This window comes from Artibeus jamaicensis, unplaced genomic scaffold (genome assembly GCF_021234435.1).
Source record: "Artibeus jamaicensis isolate MK-2021 breed Jamaican fruit bat unplaced genomic scaffold, CSHL_Jam_final contig_419, whole genome shotgun sequence".
In the NCBI taxonomy this organism is placed as follows: Eukaryota; Metazoa; Chordata; class Mammalia; order Chiroptera; family Phyllostomidae; genus Artibeus; species Artibeus jamaicensis.
In genome coordinates, this window is record NW_026521824.1 from 688,816 (window position 1) to 711,358 (window position 22,543).

The 22,543-nt window shown below is 43.0% G+C and overlaps 1 protein-coding gene across 8 annotated transcripts in view; it reads right to left on the reverse strand.

Annotated features, from left to right (window-relative positions):
• Window positions 1-22,543, reverse strand: part of TNFRSF13B (TNF receptor superfamily member 13B) — a 79,115-nt gene that overhangs the window by 24,894 nt on the left and 31,678 nt on the right. For 5 of the 8 annotated variants that reach the window (XR_008391708.1, XM_037163240.2, XM_053665713.1 and 2 more), the window contains exons 2-3: window positions 7,607-7,729; window positions 4,748-4,993 (exon numbers count right to left, since the gene is read on the reverse strand). Coding sequence is in view for 7 of the 8 variants with exons in the window: in XM_037163240.2 (XP_037019135.2) it covers window positions 4,748-4,993; window positions 7,607-7,715 (355 nt within the window). In the remaining variant the exon portion in view is untranslated. Of the gene's footprint in view, window positions 1-4,747; window positions 4,994-7,606; window positions 7,730-8,759; window positions 8,916-10,176; window positions 10,193-22,543 lie in introns of those variants that run through there. The other 3 variants (XM_037163236.2, XM_053665712.1, XM_037163237.2) reach the window with 2 other exon arrangements.

A 22,543-nucleotide genomic window follows, 5' to 3' on the forward strand; every position in this document is an offset into this window, starting at 1 on the left:
TTCCTGGGATGCAAGTTTAGTTCAATATCTACAGATAAATTGACATGATACACCAAATAAAATGAAGGATAAAAGTCATATGATAATATCAACAGATGCAGAAAACCTATTTTAAAAATATCCAACATCTATTTATAATAAAAAGCAAAGTGGGAATGGAGGAGACATACCCTAACATAATAAACGCCATATATGCCAAACCCACAGCTAACATCATACTCAAAGATGAAAAGCTGACATTTTTTTCTTTAAGATTAAGAACAAGACAAGGTTGTCCACTGTCACCACTCTTATTCAATATTGTATTGGAATTCCTAGCCATAGCTACTGAACAAGAAAAAGAAATAAAAGGCATCCAAATTGGAAAGGAAGAAGTAAAACTGTCATTATTTGCAGATGGCATGATACTATATAGAGAGAACCCTAAAGATTCCACCCAAAAAGTGATTAGAACTGTTACATTAATTCAGAAAAGTAGGATAGAAAATTAATATTCATAAATCAGTTACATTTTTATACACCAATAACAAACTATCAGAAAAAGAAATTTAAAAAACAATTTCATTTACAATTGCATTGAAAAGAATGAAATATCTAGAAATAAACTTAATCAAGATGGTAAAAGACTTGTATTCAGAAAACTAAAAGACACTGGAGAAATAAGTTGAAGGAGATATAAATAAATGGAAGGATATACTGTGCTCACAAATGGGAAGAATTAACATCATTGAAATGTTTATACTACCAAAAGCAATCTACAGCTTCAGTGCAATCCCTATCAAAATAACAATTTCATTTTTCACAGAACTGGGCCAAATAATCCTAAAATTTATACAAAACCACAAAAGACCCCAAATACCCAAAGCAATACTGAGAAAGAAGAATTAAGTTGGAGGTATCATGCTGCCTGATATAAAACTATGCTACATGCTGTAGTAATCAAAACACCATTGTCCTATCATAAAAATAGACACACAAATCAATAGAACAGAATAGAAAGCCCAGAGATAAACCCACACCTATATTGTCAATTAATTTATGATAAAGGAAGCAAAAATATACAATGGAATAAAGATAGTCTCTTCAATAAATGGTGTTGGTAAAATTGGACAAATTTATGCAAAAGAATAAAACTGGATCACTTTCTTACACCAAATACAAAAATAAACTTAAAATGGACTGAAGACAAATTTAAGACCCCAAATCATAAAATTCCTAGAAGAAAACATAAGCGGTATACTTTTTGAAATTGCTCTTAGTAAATTTTTTTTGGATATGTTTCCTTGAGCAAGGGAAATGAGAGCAAAAATAAACAAATGGGACTTCATCAAACTAAAAAGTTTTTGCACAGTGAAGGAAACCATCAACAAAATGAAAGAACAATCCACTGACTGGAAGAATGTATTCACCAACAATACATCTGATAAGGGGTTAATATGCAAAATATATAAAAACTCATACAACCTAATACCAAAAAGACCAAGCAATTTAATTTTAAAAATGGGCAGAGGACCAGAGCAGACATTTCTCCACAGATGGCCCATAGACATATAAAAAGATGCTCAACATTACTGATTATCAGGGAAATGTAAATTAAAACCACGGTGAGATATGACCTCACACCTCTCAGAATGGCTGTCATTAAAAAATCAACAAGTGTTGGTCAGAATGTGGAGAAAAGGGAATGCCTATGCACTGTTGGTGGGAATGCAGACTGGCGCAGCCACTATAAAAAACAGCATGGAGTTTCCTCAAAAAATTAAAAATAGATCTACCTTATAACCCAGCAATTCCACTTTTGGTATTTATCCAAACAAATCCAAAGCACCAATTTGGAAATATATATGTACCTCTGTGTTCAATGCATCATTATTTACAATAGCCAAGATATGGAAGCAACATAGCTGTCCATCAGTGGCTGAATGGAAAAGGAAGATATGATACCTATTTACAAGGGAATATCACTAAGTCATAGAACGAATGAAATCTTGTCATTTGCAACATCATGGATGGACCAGACAGGTATTATGCTAAGTGAAATAAGTCAGACAGACAAATACTGTATGGTTTCACTTATATGTGGAATCTAAAAAACAAAATAATGAATAAAAAAGCTCAAACTCATAATTAGAGCATATTTATGGTTACTAGATTTGGCAGCAGGGGTGGGGGCGTGGGGAGGATAAAAAAAAAAGTGAGGGGATTAAAAAGTACAAATTTTGCCCTGGCTAGTGTGGCTCAGTGGATTGAGCACTAGCCTGTGAACCAAAGGGCTGCCAGTATGATTTCAAGTCAGGGCACGTACCTGGGTTGAAGGCCAGGTCCCAAGTTTGGGGTGTGCAAGAGGCAACCACACATTGATATTTCTCTCCCTCTTTTCCTCCCTCCATTTCCCTCTTTCTAAAAATAAATAAATAAAAACTTTTATTAAAAAAAATGAAGTACAAATTTCCAGTTATAAAACACTCATGGGACTTCCAGCCAAGATGGATGCATAGGTAGAAATACTGTTCCTCCTCACACAACCAAATTTAAGGGCAACAAAGATTTAGAAACAAAAACACAACCAGAACAGACAGAAAATTGAACTACACTGAAGCCCGACAACAACAAACCATTCATCCAGACCAGTAAGAGGGGTGGAGTCAGAGGCAGGAGGAGAGGGGTCCTGGCAGGAAGAGGTGGTGGTTGGCACAGTGGGGTATGGGTGAGCAAACTTAGTGAGATGCGCAAGGCAGTTGGCTGACTGGGGACACACATTTGTGTGCAGATAAACCAGGCAAAAAACGGGTAGTGAGACAAACCACACAACCCAGGGCCCCAGCACTGGGAAATAAAGGCTAAAAATACCAAATGAAATAACTTTCCAGGGTTGAGGTACCTAGAGAGGCTCCCAGCCTCACAAGAGAGTTTGTTGGAGAGACCCACAGGGTTCTAAAATGTACAGTACACAAGCCCACCCACCCGGGAACCTGAGAGAGAGCAGAACAAGCGCCATTGCTCCCTCTCTGACCCCACCCCCACATAGAGAGTCACAATCCAGTCACTGGGTTGACCTGCCCTGGTGGACACCTAAGGCTCCGCCCCTCATATGTAACTGGCATGATCTGACCAAAAATGGCTCAATCAGGACAAATTAAAGCCCCAGAGCCAATACTTTTAAGTGACAAAGAGATAGCCAACCTATCAGATGCACAGTTCAAAACACTGGTGATCAGGATGCTCACAGAACTGGTTGATTTTGGTCAAAAATTAGATTAAAAAAACTAAAAGCTACACTAAGTGAAATGAAGAAAAATGCACAGGGAACCAATAGTGATGAAAAGAAAATTGGGACTCAAATCAATGGAGTGGACCAGAAGAAAGAAACATCCAACCAGAAAAGAATGAAGAAACAAGAATTCAAAAAAAAAAAATCAGGAGAGGCTTAGGAACCTCCAAGACATCTTTCAATGTTCCAACATCCAAATTATAGGGGTACCAGAAGGGGAAGAGGAAGAACAAATTGAAAAGTTATTTGAACAAATAATAATGGAGAACTTCCCCAATCTGGCAAAGGAAATAGACTTCCAGGAAGTCCAGGAAGCTCAGAGAGTCCCAAAGAAGTTGGACCCAAGAAGGAGCACACAAAGGCACATCATAATTACATTAGCCAAGATTCAAATGAAGGAGAGAATCCTAGAAGCAGCAAGAGATAAGGGGACAGTCACCTACAAAGGAGTTCCCATCAGACTGTCAGCTGATTTCTCAAAAGAGACCTTACAGGCAAGAAGGGGCTGGAAAGAAGTATTCCAAGTCATGAAATCCAAAGACCAACATCCAAGATTGGTCTATCCAGCAAAGCTTTCATTTAGAATGGAAGGGCAGATAAAGTGCTTCTCAGATAAGGTGAAGTTGAAGGAGTTCATCATCACCAAGCCCCTATTACATGAAACATTAAAGGGACTTATCTAAGAAAAAGAAGATAAAAAAGATGAACATTGAAAGGCCAGCAAACTCACAGTTACTAACAATCACACCTAAAACAAAAGCAAACTAAGAGGACAGCTAGATCAGGAGCAGAACCATAGAAATGGAGATCACAAAGAGGGTTAGCAACAGGGAAGTGGGAGGAGGAGAGGGTGGGAGAAGGTACAGAGAATAAGTAGCATAGATGGTATGGAGAAAATAGGAGGAGGGCAAGAATGGTATGGGAAATATAGAAGCTAAAGAACTTATGACACATGGGCATGAACTAAAGGGGGGAATGTGGGTGGGAGAAGGTGTGCAGGGTTGAGGGGAATGAAGCAGGGGAAATGGGCAACTGTAATGGCATAATCAATAAAATATATTTAAAAAACCCCCCAAACCCCAAAACACTCATGGTATGTCCCCATAGACAATAGAGTTAGTAATATAGTAGCTACTATGTATGGTGTCAGGTGACTACTACACTTGTTGGGGGGATTGCTTCAAAAGTTATATAAATGTCTAATCACTGCACTGTACATCTGAAACTAATATAATATTGTATGCCAACTTTAATTGAAAATTGTTTTTAATTTAGAAAAAGAAAAAGTCTCAATGATCAGGTCTTTTCTTCTCCTGCTTCCTGCCTGCCTGTAGACTTCTGAGTATTTTGACTATTTCGTCTTTTTCACCCTGTGATGACCTCCTTTTACCTCGACTCCTGACTCCCCACTCTGAAGACCCTCTGTAGTTAGTCCTGGTGCCTTCCACCCACTCAAAGACCATGCAGGTAACTTACCTGGACCGGACTCTAAGCCTCTGTTCTCTGATCCCTGGTACCTTCCCCAGTTGTCTGATTTGGTTTCAGCTTTCCCGGTCTTCTGTCTCTTGAGCTCTGATTGGAGGGTCACGTGGCTCGGGAACTTGTTCTCACAAAAGTACATGCATTGTTTAGGGTGACGTCCACAGATAGAGGTGCAGCTGATACAGTCCCTCAGGAGCTGGTCATAGTACCTGCCTTGCTCCTTGTGACAACTTAGTGCCTCTGAAAGACAGATATGAATGATGCTAGTATGTAATGGAGGCCTTTAGAAACTGTGGGTCTGGCCTCATCAAAGGGCATCAGAGTTTTTTAAAAATCACAATCTAGTTCCCCCAAAGCAATTCCATGGTAATCCTAGTCCTTTTTCAATATCCAAATATAAGGCAAACAATAGTACCTTAAGTATTGTTTTAACCATGTCACAGAAATTTTGATATGTAGTATTTTTATATCTAGTATTAAATGGTTTTACTTTTCATTTTTATTTCTCCTCTGACCTACATATTATTTAGAAGTACATGCTTTAGTTGCTATACATGCAAGGACTTTTCAGTTATCTTTTAAAACTGATATGTAGGCAATTACATTGTCACTAAAGTTTCTTGTTTGCATTTTTCAAGCCTCATGAAGAAGAAAAATATTTTATGTCAAAATAAGGATTGAAGAGGAAAGACATCATTCTCCTTGGCAAGTTGGGAGAGGTGGGTGGGAGGAAGGTAGGAAAGCTGAAAATATTGGTAGTTCATCTGCCTTAGTAATACATGAGTATTGCAGGAGTTTATACAGGCATCAGCGCCAAGCAGCAGAAGCCAACCACAGCAAGGGGTAACCACACTTCCATTAAGAGAACAACTTTGAGAGCATAACAGAAATCTATACTTTCCCAGGGCATCTTTCCATTGTCTTTAAAATAAGACCCTATTTATATAAAAATGTGGCTCCCATGGGGGCTTCTAAGGGCACATTTCAGAGGCAATGCAAGACAAAAGTTAACAACACAGCCTTCAAAGCCAAGTAGTTCAACTACTTGCAAGTTGTAGGGTCTTAACTTCTATATGCCTCAGTTTCCTCATTTCCAAGCAAGGGGTAATAACAATATTGACTTTTTAAGGTTGTTATGAGGATGTGAAGTCCTCAGCACAATACCTGACACATAACACATGAATGCTCAGTTAACGGAAGGTTTAAGTAGAATATTCACTGTGCCTCTTTGCAATACAAACACATAAACAAGATTATGCCCTTGACAGATTAATAAAAAAGACCATAAAGATGGTGAAATCATGATCTCAGGAAGTCTCTGATGATCCTGATCTACTAGTGACCTCCCTTGCCCTAGCCCTGCCCTGTCCCCAGGGTTCCACTGAGCCACACAGGACTACTGCCACTGCCATTCATGAGACAGAGTTAGCCTGATGGCTGCAGTGTTCCTTGGGGTTTTCGTGACTTCCTCCCCTCCTCAGGAATCCTAGTGTGGCTGTTGCAGGTGGTGCTTGAGTTCCCCAGACCACCAACCCTCACTGCCTGACTCACAAACCTTTCCTCTGGCCCTTGATCTTCCCTGTTCTGTTTTCCCGTGTCCATGCCTTTGTCCACACTCACTCCTCTCCAAGGGTGCCCTTCCCCCTCACCGGACTTTCACATCTGCAAGCTCTAACAATCCATTTCAGGGGGCACGTCCTCTAAGAACACTTCCGTGCTCCCCAACCTATCAGCTAGAGGTGGTTTCTCCCTACTGTGGTGTTTTATGGTACTTTACCTTTATAGCTTAATACGTAGTCATTTCCCCCATTAGATGATAACTTTCTGTTATTGGGTCATGTGAAATTCCTATTTTAAAGGGGCTAGAGAGTTCCATGAATACTTGCATAATGACACCATGAGTGTTTTACTTCATTAATGGATAATGACTCACAGTCATGGTTTTAGAGTCAAAGAGTTCTGGCTCAGATCCTAACTTTTCCACCACCACGCTGTGTGATCTTGGGCAAGTCATTAAGCCTCTCTGAGCTCCACTTAACAAATATTTATGAAGCACTTGTTATGTGTCAGGCTGACAGTCTGGCAGTTGAAACAGATATGTAACAAGTATATATGACAGAACATAATACAAGTTGTGATAAGTTCCACTAAGAAAAAGAACAAGTAATGCAAAAGAACAGCAAGCAAAATGTATTTTTCAAGACAATCAGAGAAAATTAGGTATGGCCTGAGTAAAACAATGTTAAGGGATTATTGCAGGGGGTGATAAGATATTGATGTTATATTTTAAAGGCCCTATGTGTTAGGGATTCACGATCTAGTATTTACAGGTAAGTGATGTGAAGTTTTTGATTTGCTTTAAAATATAGAAGCTAAAACAAGTGCTTGGGTAATAAAAAGGCAGAATTTTTAAGGCTGATTGCTAATGAATAAACAGGAGTCTATTATGCTATCTTCTCTATGTTTGATAATTTTGTAATAAAACATTTCAAAAGAAAGAAAGAACAGAGGACAGGGCCTAATTTCTGTTGGGCAGTCAGACCTTTGGCATTTGGGCTGAGACCTTGAGGCTGGGTCAGAGACAGCCAAGGGAAGAAGAATGAGGAAATGCTCTTCATGCAAAAGGTGCAGCATGTACAAAGGCCTGAGGCAGGAAAGAACACAGCATGTTCAAGAAACTGCAGAGAGGCCAGTGTGGCCAGAGCAGAGAGATGGAGGGCAACAGGATACCACATTGCACATGGCCCTCCACAACCCCTCCTCAGGCAGCCAAGTGCAGTAGGGCCAGAGGGACCGTGGGGAGGTAAAGAGGGGTGATCCAGCCACCCTCTTGGCTCAGGCCCCAGAACTCACTGCAGAAGGTTGTACAAGAACGTGGAATCCGATGACTGCAGATGGATTTGCAGGAGAGGCAGACGTTCAGCAGGGTGTCCCAGTATTGTTCTTCGGGGCACGGCTCCATGGTGATGGCAGGCTCTGTGGAGCAGAGGGGCAGGGAGCATGAGGGCAGCTGGCACACTGCTGGAGGCTGGACAGCAGGAGACCTCTCCTGTTCATGTCCCCAGACTCTGTCTCAGAGAGCAGAGGGAAACCTAGACAACGCTGGCTCCCACCGCCTGCTGCAGTAGCTAGGGGACCTGGAGCAGCCACCTCACCTCCCTGAGCCTGCGTTTTCCAATCTCCCTCTCATCAGCCATGCCCCTCTTGGCACCGTTCTCTGCTGTCTTTAATGTGCCATGCCTCTTCCTACCACAGGATTTTGGCACATGCTGTTCCACTAACATAAAATGCTCCCTTCCCCCTCCTTAGCTGGTTGTTTCCTCCTCTCCCGTTAGATCACTGCTTTAACTTCATCTCCTCAGGGGACCCTTTCTGACCCTTCCACCCAGACAGACAAGGAGAGACGCCTTCCTTCCGCACACAGATATGCCCTTTAGTTGTCACTTCACTTTTCTGAGTATGATTATTTAATATTGACAGTGAACATCATGAGGGTAGGGGCACCATATAATTTTTTGTTCACTGCTGGGTCCTCAGAACCTAGATAGTGCCTATAATAAGTAGGTGCTCAATGAATGAATAAATAAAAACAAAAGCGGGCCTAGCTAGTGTCCTGCATACAGCAAGCACTAAATAATTGACCATGTCTCTTCATTTTTTAATTAAGGTATGAGACACACACAATGTCATGTGTAACATACACAAATGTCAAATGTGCAGCTTGATAAATTTTTCTTTATGTGTATGGTGGTCTGTCTTTTCTTGTGGGGGATACATTCCAAGAGCCCCAGGGGATTCCTGAAACTGCAGAGAATACCAAACCCTATATGTATTGGTTTTTTTCCTACACATACAAAGCTGTGATATGTGTTTAACTTATAAATTCAGCACAGTAAGAGATTAACAACAATAACTTATAATAAAATAGAACATTTATAACAACATACTATAATAAAAGTTATGTGAATGTGGCCTCTCTCAAAATATTTTATTCTACTGTACTCACCTTTTCACATACAAAAACCAATTCTCAGCTTCTCTTTGGTGCATCTGAATGGGGAGCGTCACCGCCTTTGTGCTCTGAGGTTGTTAAGTGGAGTGACACAAGCAGTGCAGCACAGTGGCGGCTGCTCTGATCACTGAAGTGTAGGCAGTGGAGATGCTGGACAAAGGGGCGGAGTGGGACCGTGTGAAATATCATGCTGCTCAGAACAGTGCACAGTTTAAAACTTTATAAATGGCTTATTTCTAGAATTTTCCATTTAATATTTTTGGACCACTGCTTACTTGGGGTAGCTGAAAGTGCAAAAAACAAAACTATATGTAGGAGGGCATCTGTGTCACTACCACCCATACCAAGGCAGAGAATATGCCTCCCACCCTGAAGACTCCCTTGGGCCCTCTCCCAGCCAATACCCACTTCCAGAGGTAATTCCTCTCCTGACTTTTATCACTGGAAGTTGTTAAATTGCCCATTCTTGGGCTTGATGTCTGTGTGTGTTGGCCCCAGGAAGTATCAGGGACTCCTCCCTGTCGCAGGGTCTGCCAGCAACCTGCCTGCAGTAATGAATTTTTCCTCTGTGCAAACCCATCACCTCTCCATTGTGCTCTGTCTGATTCCATGACACTTGCTTCCCCAATAATTTTGCCTTTTAAACACCCTGCAAGGCACTTAATCTCATTTTTTTTTAATGAAAGGAAGCTGAGAAAAGACCAGTGGCTCCCTGCTTAACATGGCAACTTAAACACATGGGTTTATTTTCTTGTCCTCTTGAAACCCTCCTAAGAGAGCAGGAAAAAATATCTGTTCTCAAAGAAAAGAGAACAGAAGAAGTTACTCTAGCAGGGTACAGATATCAGCAGCATTTTGGAAGATGTGAGGCAGATGGTGGGGGTGAGTGACTTTGGTCTAAGATCTCTCTGCTCTGATGTTCCTAGAGGGGACAGATCCCTGGGCAGTTTCTTGAACTGGAGGCATCAAGTATCTCTGATAGTGGGGAATAGGAAGGCAAAGTAATGAAGAAAGTATTGGTTAGATATTTATATAAAGAGGGCTTGCCCTTAGTCAGATTTTCATCTCCTGGCAGGCAATAGCCCCTTGTCCCCCAGGCGGATGATCAAAGGTCTCCTCAGATACTCTCCCATGCACTAGGGAACCAAAGCCTTAAGCCCGGCATGTACCCTGACTGGGAATTGAACTGGTGACCTTCTGCTTTTCAAGATGACACCCAACCTGAGCCACATCACACTGGTCATGGTGTGGCTATGTTTTTTAAAATTTCTTCTTCACAGTCCTACTGTAATGGGGGAGCACCCCCACTGGAAAGGAGGAGGAGTGGAGAAGCACCAAAGACTACAACTGGCTGGGAGCTAAATTGCCAGAGGGATTGTGAGTGATGCTGCCATAGGGCTCCAGGACCTACCTATCTGGGAGCTCAGTAGACTTGGGGTTGGAGGTCGGGGTGGAGAGGCTCAGGAGGAGGTCAGCAGGGAGGCTAGGGAGCACACAGAGGGAGACTCAGCCAGCAGACTTGGAGAGGGCCAGGGTTACAAGTCCTGTGTTCCTCCCCCAGGTGGGAAGATATGGCAGCTGCTGCCCATCCATGCCCCACACCTCCAGCCCAGGCCAAGCCCCACTCCCCATCCCAAGCTGGAAGCCATAGTGGCTGCTGCCTGCCTGTGACCCATGCCAGTGCAGGCCATTTGGCTATAGCCCCAGTGCAGCTAGGGAGGGTCAGGGCCAGAGTTCCTCCCTGAGCACTTTAAGCTTGACCCAGAGCACTGCCGGCATCAGGAGCAAGGAGCAAGGCCTGTAAGAAGGGGGATAGGAGATTAGGGCCAGGAGGTCCTGGGAGGCAGATCCCAGGAGGTGGTCTGTGGCCCTTCCCTGGCAGAAAATCACTGTGGTGGCCACCCGATGGCAGGTTGCTTGCTTCCCTGGCAGCAGGGGCAAGAGTGGGCATCAAATTTATATATATATATATATATTCCATTTACCTTTCCATCAGACTCTTGTCTCCAGTTATTGCCTATGGGCAGCAAGCAGTGGGACCCCACTGGTTGTTTGGTTACAGCAGTGGTGCCCAGTGTGGGCCCCTAGCTGCTTGTGGCAGGTCAACCCCCACCCCCTGCACCAGGGAGTGGGACTGTGGGGCTTCCCAGTTGCTGGGAATTTCTCTACACACCCGTTGGGGCATGAGCCACTTAAACATGCCTGGTAGATGGAAAGGAAACAGGTCTGGGAAAGAAATAGACTCTGGGAAGGAGGATCACCTGAGTTTTAGGGCTGTGAACTGGAGTCCAGGTGGGAACTGGCCATTGTTGGGGAGGCCATTGCTTGAGTTCACTGATTGTGAGACTGGCTTACAGAAAAACTTGCTGGTGAGCATTTGTTGAAATAATAGAATTGCAGATGCCAATATTCTCTGTATGTTCCCAGGTTGCCTGGCTTCTTTTGGTCATAGGGTTGGGCCTGTTGTGTATCTGGACCAGCAGGGGTCATTCTGAGTTGGTTCCTAGAGGGAGCCCACTGTGTAGATTTTAGCAGACTGGGGTATGTATAGCCATTATCCAATGTCTAAGGAAGTGTTAGTTTATTACTGTAATACCCTGTGGCCTATGTATGTTTTGAATTATGGGGAAAGATGGCCCATGGGTGATTCCCTAGACCACCATACTATTATGCAACTGGAACAGTATTGTCAATAGTTGCATAAGTGGGATGAAATCCATTATTTCAAGGCATTTATGTCATTGCATAACAGGGTTCACCAGAGACAGATGTCCACTTAATGGTGCAGAGAAGTCAAGGGCCCTTGAAACACTTTCCTGACTGTACAAAGGAAGAAAAGAATGAGGAAATGGGCCTTGTTAATGTCCTGAACTCAAAAGACACAAGTTGCATGGCAGGTGTCCCTCTGTTGTCATCCCCATTGGAAGCTACCCATGAAATAGGGCCCAAAGAACCAATGGTCAAACCCCTGTATGATGAAGAATGGGTCTCTCCCTTGAAGACCTATCAGGGGACCCAATTTGACCAGGGAGCCTCCCTATCAGGAAGAAAGCAGTTTCCTTTGAGGCAGTACCCTATAGGTGGAGTAAATCAGGAAGGCCAGCCTGCTGGCTACTATTGGGCCCATATTCCACTCTCCACTTCAGACTTGCTGAATTGGAAGAATTTCAGCCCCTTATACAGGGAAGATCCTCAGAGAATGGCAGACCTTATCACCTCCATTTTTGCCACTCATCATCCAACACAGGCAGGTCTACAGGCTCTCCTCAATGCTTAGTTAACAGCAGATGAGAGACAGCTGGTTATAAATAAGGTTAATGAAAAGGCCCAATGTCTCTAAGAGAATTGTAATAGGATCCCCGACCCAGCTGAAGCAATGCCCTTAACAGAGCCTGGCTGGAATCCAAATGGTGGGGACCTACCCTTCCTGGAACATTACAGAAAGTATATTCTGGAAGGGCTTAAGGAAAGGGTGCCTAAGCCAAAGAGCTTGAACATGATAATACTAGCTCTTTGGCAAAAGCCAGATGAGGATTCTTCTGAATTTTTTGAGAGGATCTGTCAGGCCCACAGAAAGTACACTTTCCAGAGTACATATTCTCTGATGCTGATCCATAGGCACCAGAGAATGTGCAAATGGTGAACATGACTTTTATTGGGCAAAGTGCCCTGGATATCAGAAGGAAACTCTGGTGTTTAGATGGGACATTGGGAAGAATCCCTCTCAGCTGGTAGACTTAGTTTTTAAAGTCTACAATGACTGGGAAGCAAGGAAGATAAAGCAGGGCATGATGTTCTTGGAAACAAGGTGGCGAGACCAGAGGAAGTGGTGGGACCCTAAAGACAAAAAGAGAGGCCCACTAGGTGCTAATCAATGTTCTTATTGCAAGGAGGCGAGCCATTGGAAAAAGGAGTGCTTGAAATTCAAAAGGGAAAGTAGGGATGAAAACCCTCTGGGTAATGCTAAAAAGGTGAGGGGAGTCTAATGATGAATGAGGATGAGTCCAGGGGCTCTTTTGGACATCTCCCAATATATTACTGTATAACCACAGAAGACCTGGGTACAGTTGATGGTGGGGGAACAAGCTAATTGATTTCTTTGTAGATATGGGAGCTACATACTCAGTGTTGAATACAAAAGTAACCAAGGAAAGTTCAGATACAGTAATGGTTACTGGAGTGACAGGACAATTACAAAATCAGGCATTCCTTCAATGCCTAGGATGACATCTTTGTGATTGAAAGATCATACATAGTTTTCTCAACATGCCAGACTGCCCTATTTAATTGCTGGGCTGTGATTTAATTTGCAAACTGCATGCATAAATAACTTTTTCTCCTGAAAAGCAGCAACTATGTATAGAGGTCCTACTGGAAGATGTCCTCCAGCTCCAGACACTTCTGACCTGTCTGGAAGGTCCTGGAGGTGAACTCTTCCCACCTGAGATCTATGAACGGGCGGATCAAACCATTTGGACTGATGGAACCCCAGGTAAAGTAGTTCACATTCAACCCATAAAAGTTAACCTAATAGAGCGGGCACAAATTCCCATGGAAGAAACAGTACCCCTCAAAAAGGAGGCTTTAGAGGGGATTCAGCCAGTATTTCAGAAATTCTTAAAATCGAGACTAATTTGGTCATACCAAGCTCCCTATAACACTCCCATTTTGCCAGTCAAAAAGCCTTACTTGGACAAATATCAATTTGTACAGGATCTTAGAGCCATTAATGACATTTTTCAGGACATTCATCCTACAGTGCCTAATCCCTATACTCTGTTGACCATGGTGCCTGGAAATAGTATATGGTTTTCAGTCCTACACTTGAAGGATGCCTTTTTCAGCATCCCAATAGACGAACAGGCTCAACTACTATTTGCCTTTGCATGACACGATCCAGAAACAAAAGCCACACTCCAGTACTGCTGGACTGTGCTGCTGCAAGGACTTAAGAACTCCCTGACTACATTTGGTGAAGAAAATGACGTAAGGGATATGCGACTGAAATCAAGAGTTCTTCTACTATATATAGATGGCATATTGTACCTAGTAGCACCTATGAGGACTGTTTACTCAAAACCACTACAGTCCTAAATCATTAGCAAAAGGGGGATATAAGGTATCACCTCACAAGGCCCAGATTTGCAAATAAGAGGTGGCATACCTAGGATTTCAACAGAAACAGGGCCCTAGGAGCTTGATAGCAGATAAAAAACAATCCATTGCTACATTAAAAAATCCAAGAAAACTGAAGACAACTTTGTGGGTTCTTAGGGATTACAGGGTTCTGCAAAATTTGGATTCCAAACTTTGGACTCATAGCAAAATCACTGTATGATTCCTTGGATGGACTGGACTCTGAACTTTTCAAATTGACAAGAGATTATCTGGTCACATTTGATACCCTGAAGGAAACACTAGTTTCAGCTTCTCTCCAATTTACAGAAGCCTTTCAAACTGTATGTTCATGAAAGGCAGGGAATCAAACTGGGTTTACTAACCCAGGCTCTGGGAATATTCCCCAATCCATAACCTATCTCTTACAGAAGCTGGATCACATGAAAAAGGGATGGCCCCATGTCTTCAAGCAGGGGCAACCTGTGACATTGTGGAGGAAGCCCAAAATTTCACTTTTGGGACAGCCTACTACTGGGACAGTACTACTACTACTTGGTGCCACGCCAAGTACTAACTCTATTGGGACAGAAAGGAGGGTGTTGGCTGACAGCAGGGCACATGGGGAAATACCAGGCCATTCTGTTGGACAATCCAAATCTAGCCTGCGGACTACCATAACTTTGATTTCGGCCACTCTGTTCCCAGACACAGGGAAACTCAGCCCTCCACCATGACTCCTTGGAATTATGACTCCTTGACCACGTTTATTCTAGTAAGCTTGATCTACTAGACAAGCCACTGGTGGCACCAGACTGGGAGATGTACACAGAAAAAAGAAGTTTCATGGACAACAGCCAATGGCAAGCTGGGTACACAGTAGTCAACTTAGACAAGGTGACAGAAGCCACCTTGCACCAGGAACTTCAGCACAAAAAGTGGAACTCATAACCCTCAGGAGAACCTTAGTACTGTCCTGGGAAAAGAAGATTAACATCTACACAGACTCCAAGTATACCTTTATGGTAGCCCATGCCCATGGAGCAATATGGAAGGAGAGAGGACTCTTAACCTTAGGGAACAAGGATGTTAAACATGCAGAGGAGATTTTACAATTGATAGGGACAATGAATACACCAGACCAGGTTGCTATAATGCACTTCACAGGATACAAAAAAAAATGGCTCCCAAACAAGCCAGGGAAACCAAACTGCTTAAAGCAGCAAGACAAGCAGCTATAGGGCTGCCACACTTAGGGGTTTTGATCACCTACTTGGACTTGGCAAAATTTAAACCTCATTACATGGAACAATATGAGGAACAAGTCCATAAATGAGGGTTCATTAACACTGGTCCCAATTCTATGTGGAAGATCAACACCCCTGTATGATCTTATCGCCCAAATCTGTAGTGTATCCCATCCTCAAACACCTACACAAAGGGACCCATTATGGAAGGGATGCTTTGATGGGCCTCATTAGTCCACTTTTAAAGGGCCCCCATTTACAAAGGACCACTCAGATGTTTACCCAAGGCTGACAGATAAGTGCTAAAAACAATCCTAAGATGGAACACACTGCAGCTAAAAAATGAGTGTAATATAAAGCATTACACCCATCTGAGGACTGGCAAGTAGACTATGCAAATGCCTAAAACCAGAGGGAATTTCAAATTTTTACTAGTTTTTGTAGACATTTTTCCAGATGGATAGAAGCATACCCCACTAGAACTGAGAAGACGACTGAGGAAGTGAAATGTAAAGAAATAATTCCCAGGTTTGGACTTCCACACAGCATCCAGAATGACAATGGACCATCATTCACCTCCAAGATTTCCCAGAATGTTGAATAGGCACTGCAGATAAGATTGAAAACACATGCATCCTGGAGACCTCAATCTACAGGAAAGACCGAGAAAATGAATCACACAGTAAAGAAGACCCTGGCAAAAATATGCAAGGAAACACATTTGAAATGAGACCAGGCACTTCTCATTGCTTTGCTCTGGATTAAGGTAGCACCCAGAAGTGGGCTTAAATTAAGCTCTTTCGAAACAGTTTATGGGAGACACATTTGCAAGGAAACACATTTGAAATGAGACCAGGCATTTCTCATTGCTTTGCTCTGGATTAAGGTAGCACCCAGAAGTGGGCTTAAATTAAGCTCTTTCGAAACAGTTTATGGGAGACCCTTCCAATCTTGGTTCTGGGAATGTTCCCCACCCCCAGATTTGGAGCACGAGTGGAAAGTTAAGCAATATGCACAACATTTAGGGCAAACACTAATCAATCTGCACAAGTTCGCTCATTGCAGGTCTGCCTACCCATCTGACCAGCCCTTCTCACACTTTTTTCCAACCGGAGGACCAAGTCATAGTAAAGACCTGGAAGACTCAAGGACTTGAACAGCAGTTAGCCAAGCAATAGACTGGTCCCTATGATGCCCTACTGTCAGAGTGGGCACAGGTAACCAGGTTCTTGGTGATTGGGACAAAAAATTAAACCAAACACCCAGAGTTTATAACCAAGAACATGGGAGCAGGCCAACTCCAAGCAGAGATTGACCTCATGGGCTGGAGGGACTCTATTCTTATAGGGAAGATCCTTCCTGGCTAGTTTTGGCAGGCTTTTACTGTGACAAATAGTTGTAAAGCTACTGCACATGTGGTCTCCCATGGTTTTCCTGAATTGGCCACCAGGGAAGCGGGCCCCACAATGTTACCTAGTTGACCCTACCTTCTCCTGGGGTCCCCCTGTACTAGGTTCACCTTTCCCTTCACCCGAGAATTATAGCTCTCCATGTTAAGAGATTGGTGAAAAGGAAAGGAATTACTTATTCAAGTTATACAGACTTAAGAGTAAGGACTTAATGTCTTCATCAAAATCCTGAAGTCCCTTAAAACATCCACAAACACACACAGCCCTTTGCCCAGTCCAAGGTACTGTATCTCAGGAAAAGAAATAGAAAGCCGTGTGGTGATTCTCTACTAAAGCTGCGTGATGGTTCTCTGCTAAAGTCGAGTGATAGTTTTTTGCTAAAGCCACATGGTGGTTCTCTACTAAAGCTGCATGATTCTTCTCATAGCTGCAGAGATTGGGGTGGGGGAGGGCCACTCTGGCCAAAGCTGTGTGGTTCTCTTTGCTAAACCTACATGGTGATTCTCTCTCACATGGATCCAGGACTCCCCATTCTGACCAAAAGCACGTGGTTCTCCTTCCAATGGCTGCGCATCTGCATTTAAATCCCTGTGCCAATCTTTCTCTGCAGCTCCATTTCCGGCTCCTCCCACAATCGGCTCCACTTGCCAGGACTCCCATATCCTTCCAGCTTTACTTTGCTGCCATAGTGAGTCTGGGCAGGCATGGCCCCATGGCGTGGAGCCAATCATCTCCAAGCTCTCATGCAGGTGCTGTAACAGGGGCTGGGAGTTGCCTCCCAGTTACATTTTGGGTGGAAGTCATTCCCTTCTCCCTGGCTTAAATCATGGCTGCAGCTATTTAACATATCTGTGAAACCAGTTAAAGGTTATAGGTATGTTAAATGACCGTTCTAGAGGTTATCTGTGAAACTGTTGCTATGCAAAACAACTCAGTGGCCCTGCTTCATGTATCCCATCCCCCAAGCTCAGACTTGTGGGGGTGAGGACATCCCATATTTTTAATATTTCCTGGACACCCTGAGTTCTGGACCCCATTATAAATCCTTCTTTTGGGGGCCCCCTGGCTGCACCCTCCTACACTACTGACAACACGTTCTTCTCTGAAGCTCATGGGAATTAAGCCTTGGATCCACCACACACAAATAAAATGGGCACCACCTGAGCAAGGTGTGAACCCAGCTGCTGTGGTTGATGCTGAAAAGGAAAGCTGGACCTGAACTGGAAGGAGATTTGAAATTTCTATTTTAGAAGAAAACAGAAGGCCCCAGTGCAGAATGACAATGTTCTTTTACTTTATTAATGTGTTTGCATATTTAGGGACTTTTAGTTTGCAAATACTGAGTTTGAGTGTGGTCCATCCCATCATTAAACAGAACAAGGATTGAAAGTGAGTTATAGTTATCCCAAAGTGATTAAGAAGGTCTGTGAAGGTTGCAGAAGGTGTGTAGAAAGTTGTAAGGCATATAGAAAGCTTTAAAAAAAGAGGTGGGGGTGATAGTTGTAGAGGCCATAGAAAGGTGTGAAATGTTTTTTTAAAGAAAAGAAACATCAGTGCTCGGGTTAAGTTATTCATTGCTTTAAGTTTTGTTTTGTTTCTTGCTTTCTGATCTTTTGGGGACTTGGGGAACTTAACAGTTTTGTTTATACTGAGAATCCTGTCTCTGCAGTTTGTATCCTCATGTCATTTGGACCTCATAAAGGTCATTTGCAGTACTGGCTAGCATGAGTACATGCCTTTGCCATTTGGGGCTTTGTGCCATTTGAGTCTAACAAAAGTTAGACTAAAGGCATCTTGTGCCAGTTACAGCAGGCTGGGGCAAGAGATCATGTCTCTGCCATGAGACTGGTTGGTGAGAGCTTATGTCTCTGCCAGTGTACCAGTGGACACACTGGTAGATGGGAGAATACCTCTACTACTGGGGCTTTCATGCCATTGGTGCTGGGTAGAATCAAGCTCGCGTGAGAACATATCCTTGTCATTTGGGGCTTTATGTCATTTGGGACCTAGAAAAGGTCATCCGGTGCCAGATAAAGCCATCTGGGGCAAAAGAATGTCTCCATCATCACAACTTTGTGCTATTTGGGATCTGAAACAGGGTGTCTGCGTGACCAGCTAGTGGGACCATTTGGTGGGAGATAAAATTCTAAGTTCCCTCTTATTTCCTATTCTTTGTAATTTTTTTAAAGGTTTTATTCATTTATTTGTAGAGAGAGGAAAAGGGAGGGAGAGAGAGAGAGAAACATCAATGTATGGTTGGCATTCACGCTCCCCCTACTGGAGACCTAGCCTGAAATTCAGGCGTGTGCCCTGACTAGAAATTGAACCAGTGACCCTTTGGTTCGCAGGCCGGTGCTCAATCCCCTGAGCCACACCTGGCAGGGCTGTAATTCAGTTTTTTGTTTTGGATTTTTTTGGTTTATATTTTGAAATAAAATTCAGGTTCCTAAGGCTTAAAACTTTACAATAAGTTAGGAAGTAAAGCAATGAAAGATGTAAGGCATGGAACTGCAATTTTGGCAGATATTGGAAGGACAAGGATTTTCCTTTTTGCCTTGTATTTTTTTTTCTCCCTACCTGATCTATCTAGAACTTGGCATTCTTAATGAGTAATGTTATAAAATTTTCTTTGCATGAAACCAATAAGATGGGTTTCAAATTATGGTTTGTAATAACCAAGACTTTGACTGGAATGTCATTCCTGAAGAGGGCATGCCTGGGCTCTAGTTGTTACCAGAAAGCCTTGAGGAACTAAGATCGACTTTGGAAGCTAAGAAAAGCCCACTGGATAAATGGCCTGGTACCTCATTTGGTCATGTGGCTAACTGCCCTGTGAAGCTGGGAGTTCCTCCAGCCACTGCAACCCCCACAGGTTTTTTCAGTCAGAGGTTTTGAGGCTTTATTTCCTTCACACTGGAACCCTGGCTACACAGTTTGTCTCACACCCTAATTGCTCCTCCCTGTTTATCCGCATGCAAATGCGGGGCCACCCATTCTGCCATCCACCATTCTCACCAGCTCTGGTCCTCCATCCGCCACCTTGCCATGGGTCCTCTCGCCCTGGCTGCCTGTGTCCAATCCTCCTATTAGTGTGCATGAATGTTTCTTCTTTAACTCCTTGGTTGTCAGACTTCCATACACTTCAATTTCCTGGCACTTCTGGTTAATTTTTGTTTCTACATTTGTTGTTGTCCTTCTTTTGGTGTTGTGAGGAGGCAAAGTGTACCTGCCTATGCCTCCATCTTGGCTGGAAGTCTTCTAGAGAACATTTTAATGGTTGCCTGATGGGAAAGGGGCATGAGAGTTGGGCAAAAATGTGAAGAGATTAAGTAGTACAAATTGGTAGTTGCAGAATAGTCATGGGACTGTAAAGTACAGCACAGGAAATAAAGTAGCCAAAGAATATATATGTATGACCCATGGACATAGACAATGGTGTGGGAATTGCCAGAGGGAATGGCAGTGGGGATGGGTGCAGGGAAGCAAAGGGGGAAAATTGGGACAACTGTAATAACATAATAATAAAATATAACTTTAAAAAAGAATGAAGATGCCCTAGCTGGTGTAGCTCAGTGGATTGAGTGCGGGCCTGTGAACCAAAGGACTGAGGTTTGATCCCAGTCAGGGCACATGCTTGGGTTGCAGGCCAGTTCCCAGCAGGGGACGCACAAGAAGCAACCATACATTGATATTTCTCTCCCTCTCTCCTTCCCTTCCCCTCTAAAGATAAACAAATAAAATCTAAAAAAAAAGAATGAGGAAAAATTATACAGTCATTTTAATTGATGCACAAAAAGCATTTCACTAAATTCAAAACTTTTTCATGATGAAAACAGTGAAGTGGAAACAGAAGAAAACCTCCTCAACATGACAGAAGCCATATATGAGAAACCCGTAGCTGACATCGTACTCAATGCTGATAGAGTGAAAGCTTCTCTCCTGAGAGCAACAAGACAACAATACCTGCTTTTACTATCTCAATCACCAGAGTACTGAAGCTCTAGCCAGAGCAATTAGGCACAAAAAAGAAAGAAAGGTATCCACATAGAAAAGGAGAAAATAAAATGATCTCTGTTTACAGATAACATAATCTTATATGTAAAAATCTCTAAAAATAACACACAAAAATAGCCATTAGACCTAATGAAAGAATTTAGTAAGCTGCAGGCTACAAAAGCAATACACAAAAATAAGTTCCATCCTGATTTCAAAACTTACTGCAAGCTAAAGTAGTATTACTGTATAATGTGATACTGGAATTAAGACAGAAACACAGATTGGTACAATAAAACAGAACCCAGAAATAAACTCTCACATATATGGTCAACTGATTTTCAGTGGGGTTGCCAAAACCTTTCAAAAGGGAAAAGACTATCTTTTCAACAAATAGTGCTAACAAAACTAGGTATGCACATGCAAAATGGTGAAGTTGGACTCTTACCTTACAACATATACAAAAGTTAGCTTAAAATACATAAAAGACATAAACTTATGAGTTAAAACGATAAAACTTTTAAGAAAAAGTAGGGGAAAATGTTCATGCATTGAATTTGGCAATGACACTTTGGATATGACACCTAGATAAATTGGACTTCATCTAAGTTAACTTTTGTGCACCAAAATATACTATCAGGAGAGTGAAAAGACAACTCACAAAATGGGAGCAAATATTTACAAATCATGTCTCCGTTAAGGGATTAATATCCAGAATATATCAAGAAGAACTCTTAAAACTCAATGACAAACAAACAAACAAACAAACCTCAAGTCAAAATTTCTGAAAAGATTCCATTCAACATTTCTCCAAAAGAATATATATATATATATATAATGGTCAATAAGTTCACAAAAAATGTTCAACCTCACCAGTCATGAAGAAAATGTAAATCAAAACCACAATGAGATACCACTTTATCACCATCAGGACAACTATTATGAAAAAAGGGAACGTGGAGGCTGGTCTAGCAGCTCCCAGGGCTCCCAGGGACAGAGCCCCGCAGGCAGGCACCAGGCGACTCTGCTGACTGAGAAAAGTGACTCAACCAGGGCAGAAGAGACCATCAGTGGCTGAGAGACGTGATGTCATCTGTGCCCCCCTTTTGAGGGGCTGCTGGAGAAGCACAGGAGAGCGCCCTCAGAGGCTTCCAGTGACCTCTCCGAGGCGGAGCCTGCCGGCTGAAGTGCCAGGGACGCAGGAAGACAGCAGAGGGAGCGAGGCCCTTCAGAGAGAACAAAAAACTAGGTTGCCCCAGAAGGGGAAACAAATAACAAGTTCAGAAACCCCAGTGCACCCAAGAGGCCTCCTTCGGCCTTTATCTTGTTTTGTTCTGGGTATCAGTGCATCCCCGCCGACCTGAGCGAGGGAGAGCTGCAAAGCCGCGGGGGGGGGGGGGGGGGGGGGTAGTGATGCGCCACAGCCGAGACCGCGAGGCGGCTCCGCCCAAAGAGACGCAGGGGTGGGGTCCTTGCGGCTCAAGCTAAAGGCAAGCCCCGGGAGGAAGAGAGGTAGTCTCAAGGCTGACAATGGTGAGAAAAAGAGGAAAGATGAACAGGAGGATGAAGATGCTGATAAGGAGGAATAAGGTGATTGCGCAGTTTTTTCTTGTCTATAAAGCATTAACCACCCTATACACAACTCAGTGTTTTTAAAGGAAAAAAATTGAAATGTAAGCCTGTGTAGGGGTTGTTTTTAAACTGCACGGTGTCTTTTTCCACATAGTAAATACCCTACCAAATGTGTCCTTCACACGGCGCGCTGCCCTGGCCACATCCTAGCTGCTTGCTGCAATCCACTAGGGCTGCTCCGGCTGTTGGCCTGGAGTTGGGAGTAGGTGCCCACGGGCGTGGCGCCTGTCCGGCTTCAGTGGGCGTGGCAGTTTGTCCTGCCTCGGTTTCGTTGATGCAGCTTCTACAAAATTGTTCTGTGCACTGAATATGACTTGGTAATTGAAAAAACAAAACAAAACTGTTTTGTTGACATTCTGAATGCTTCTAAGTTAATACAGTT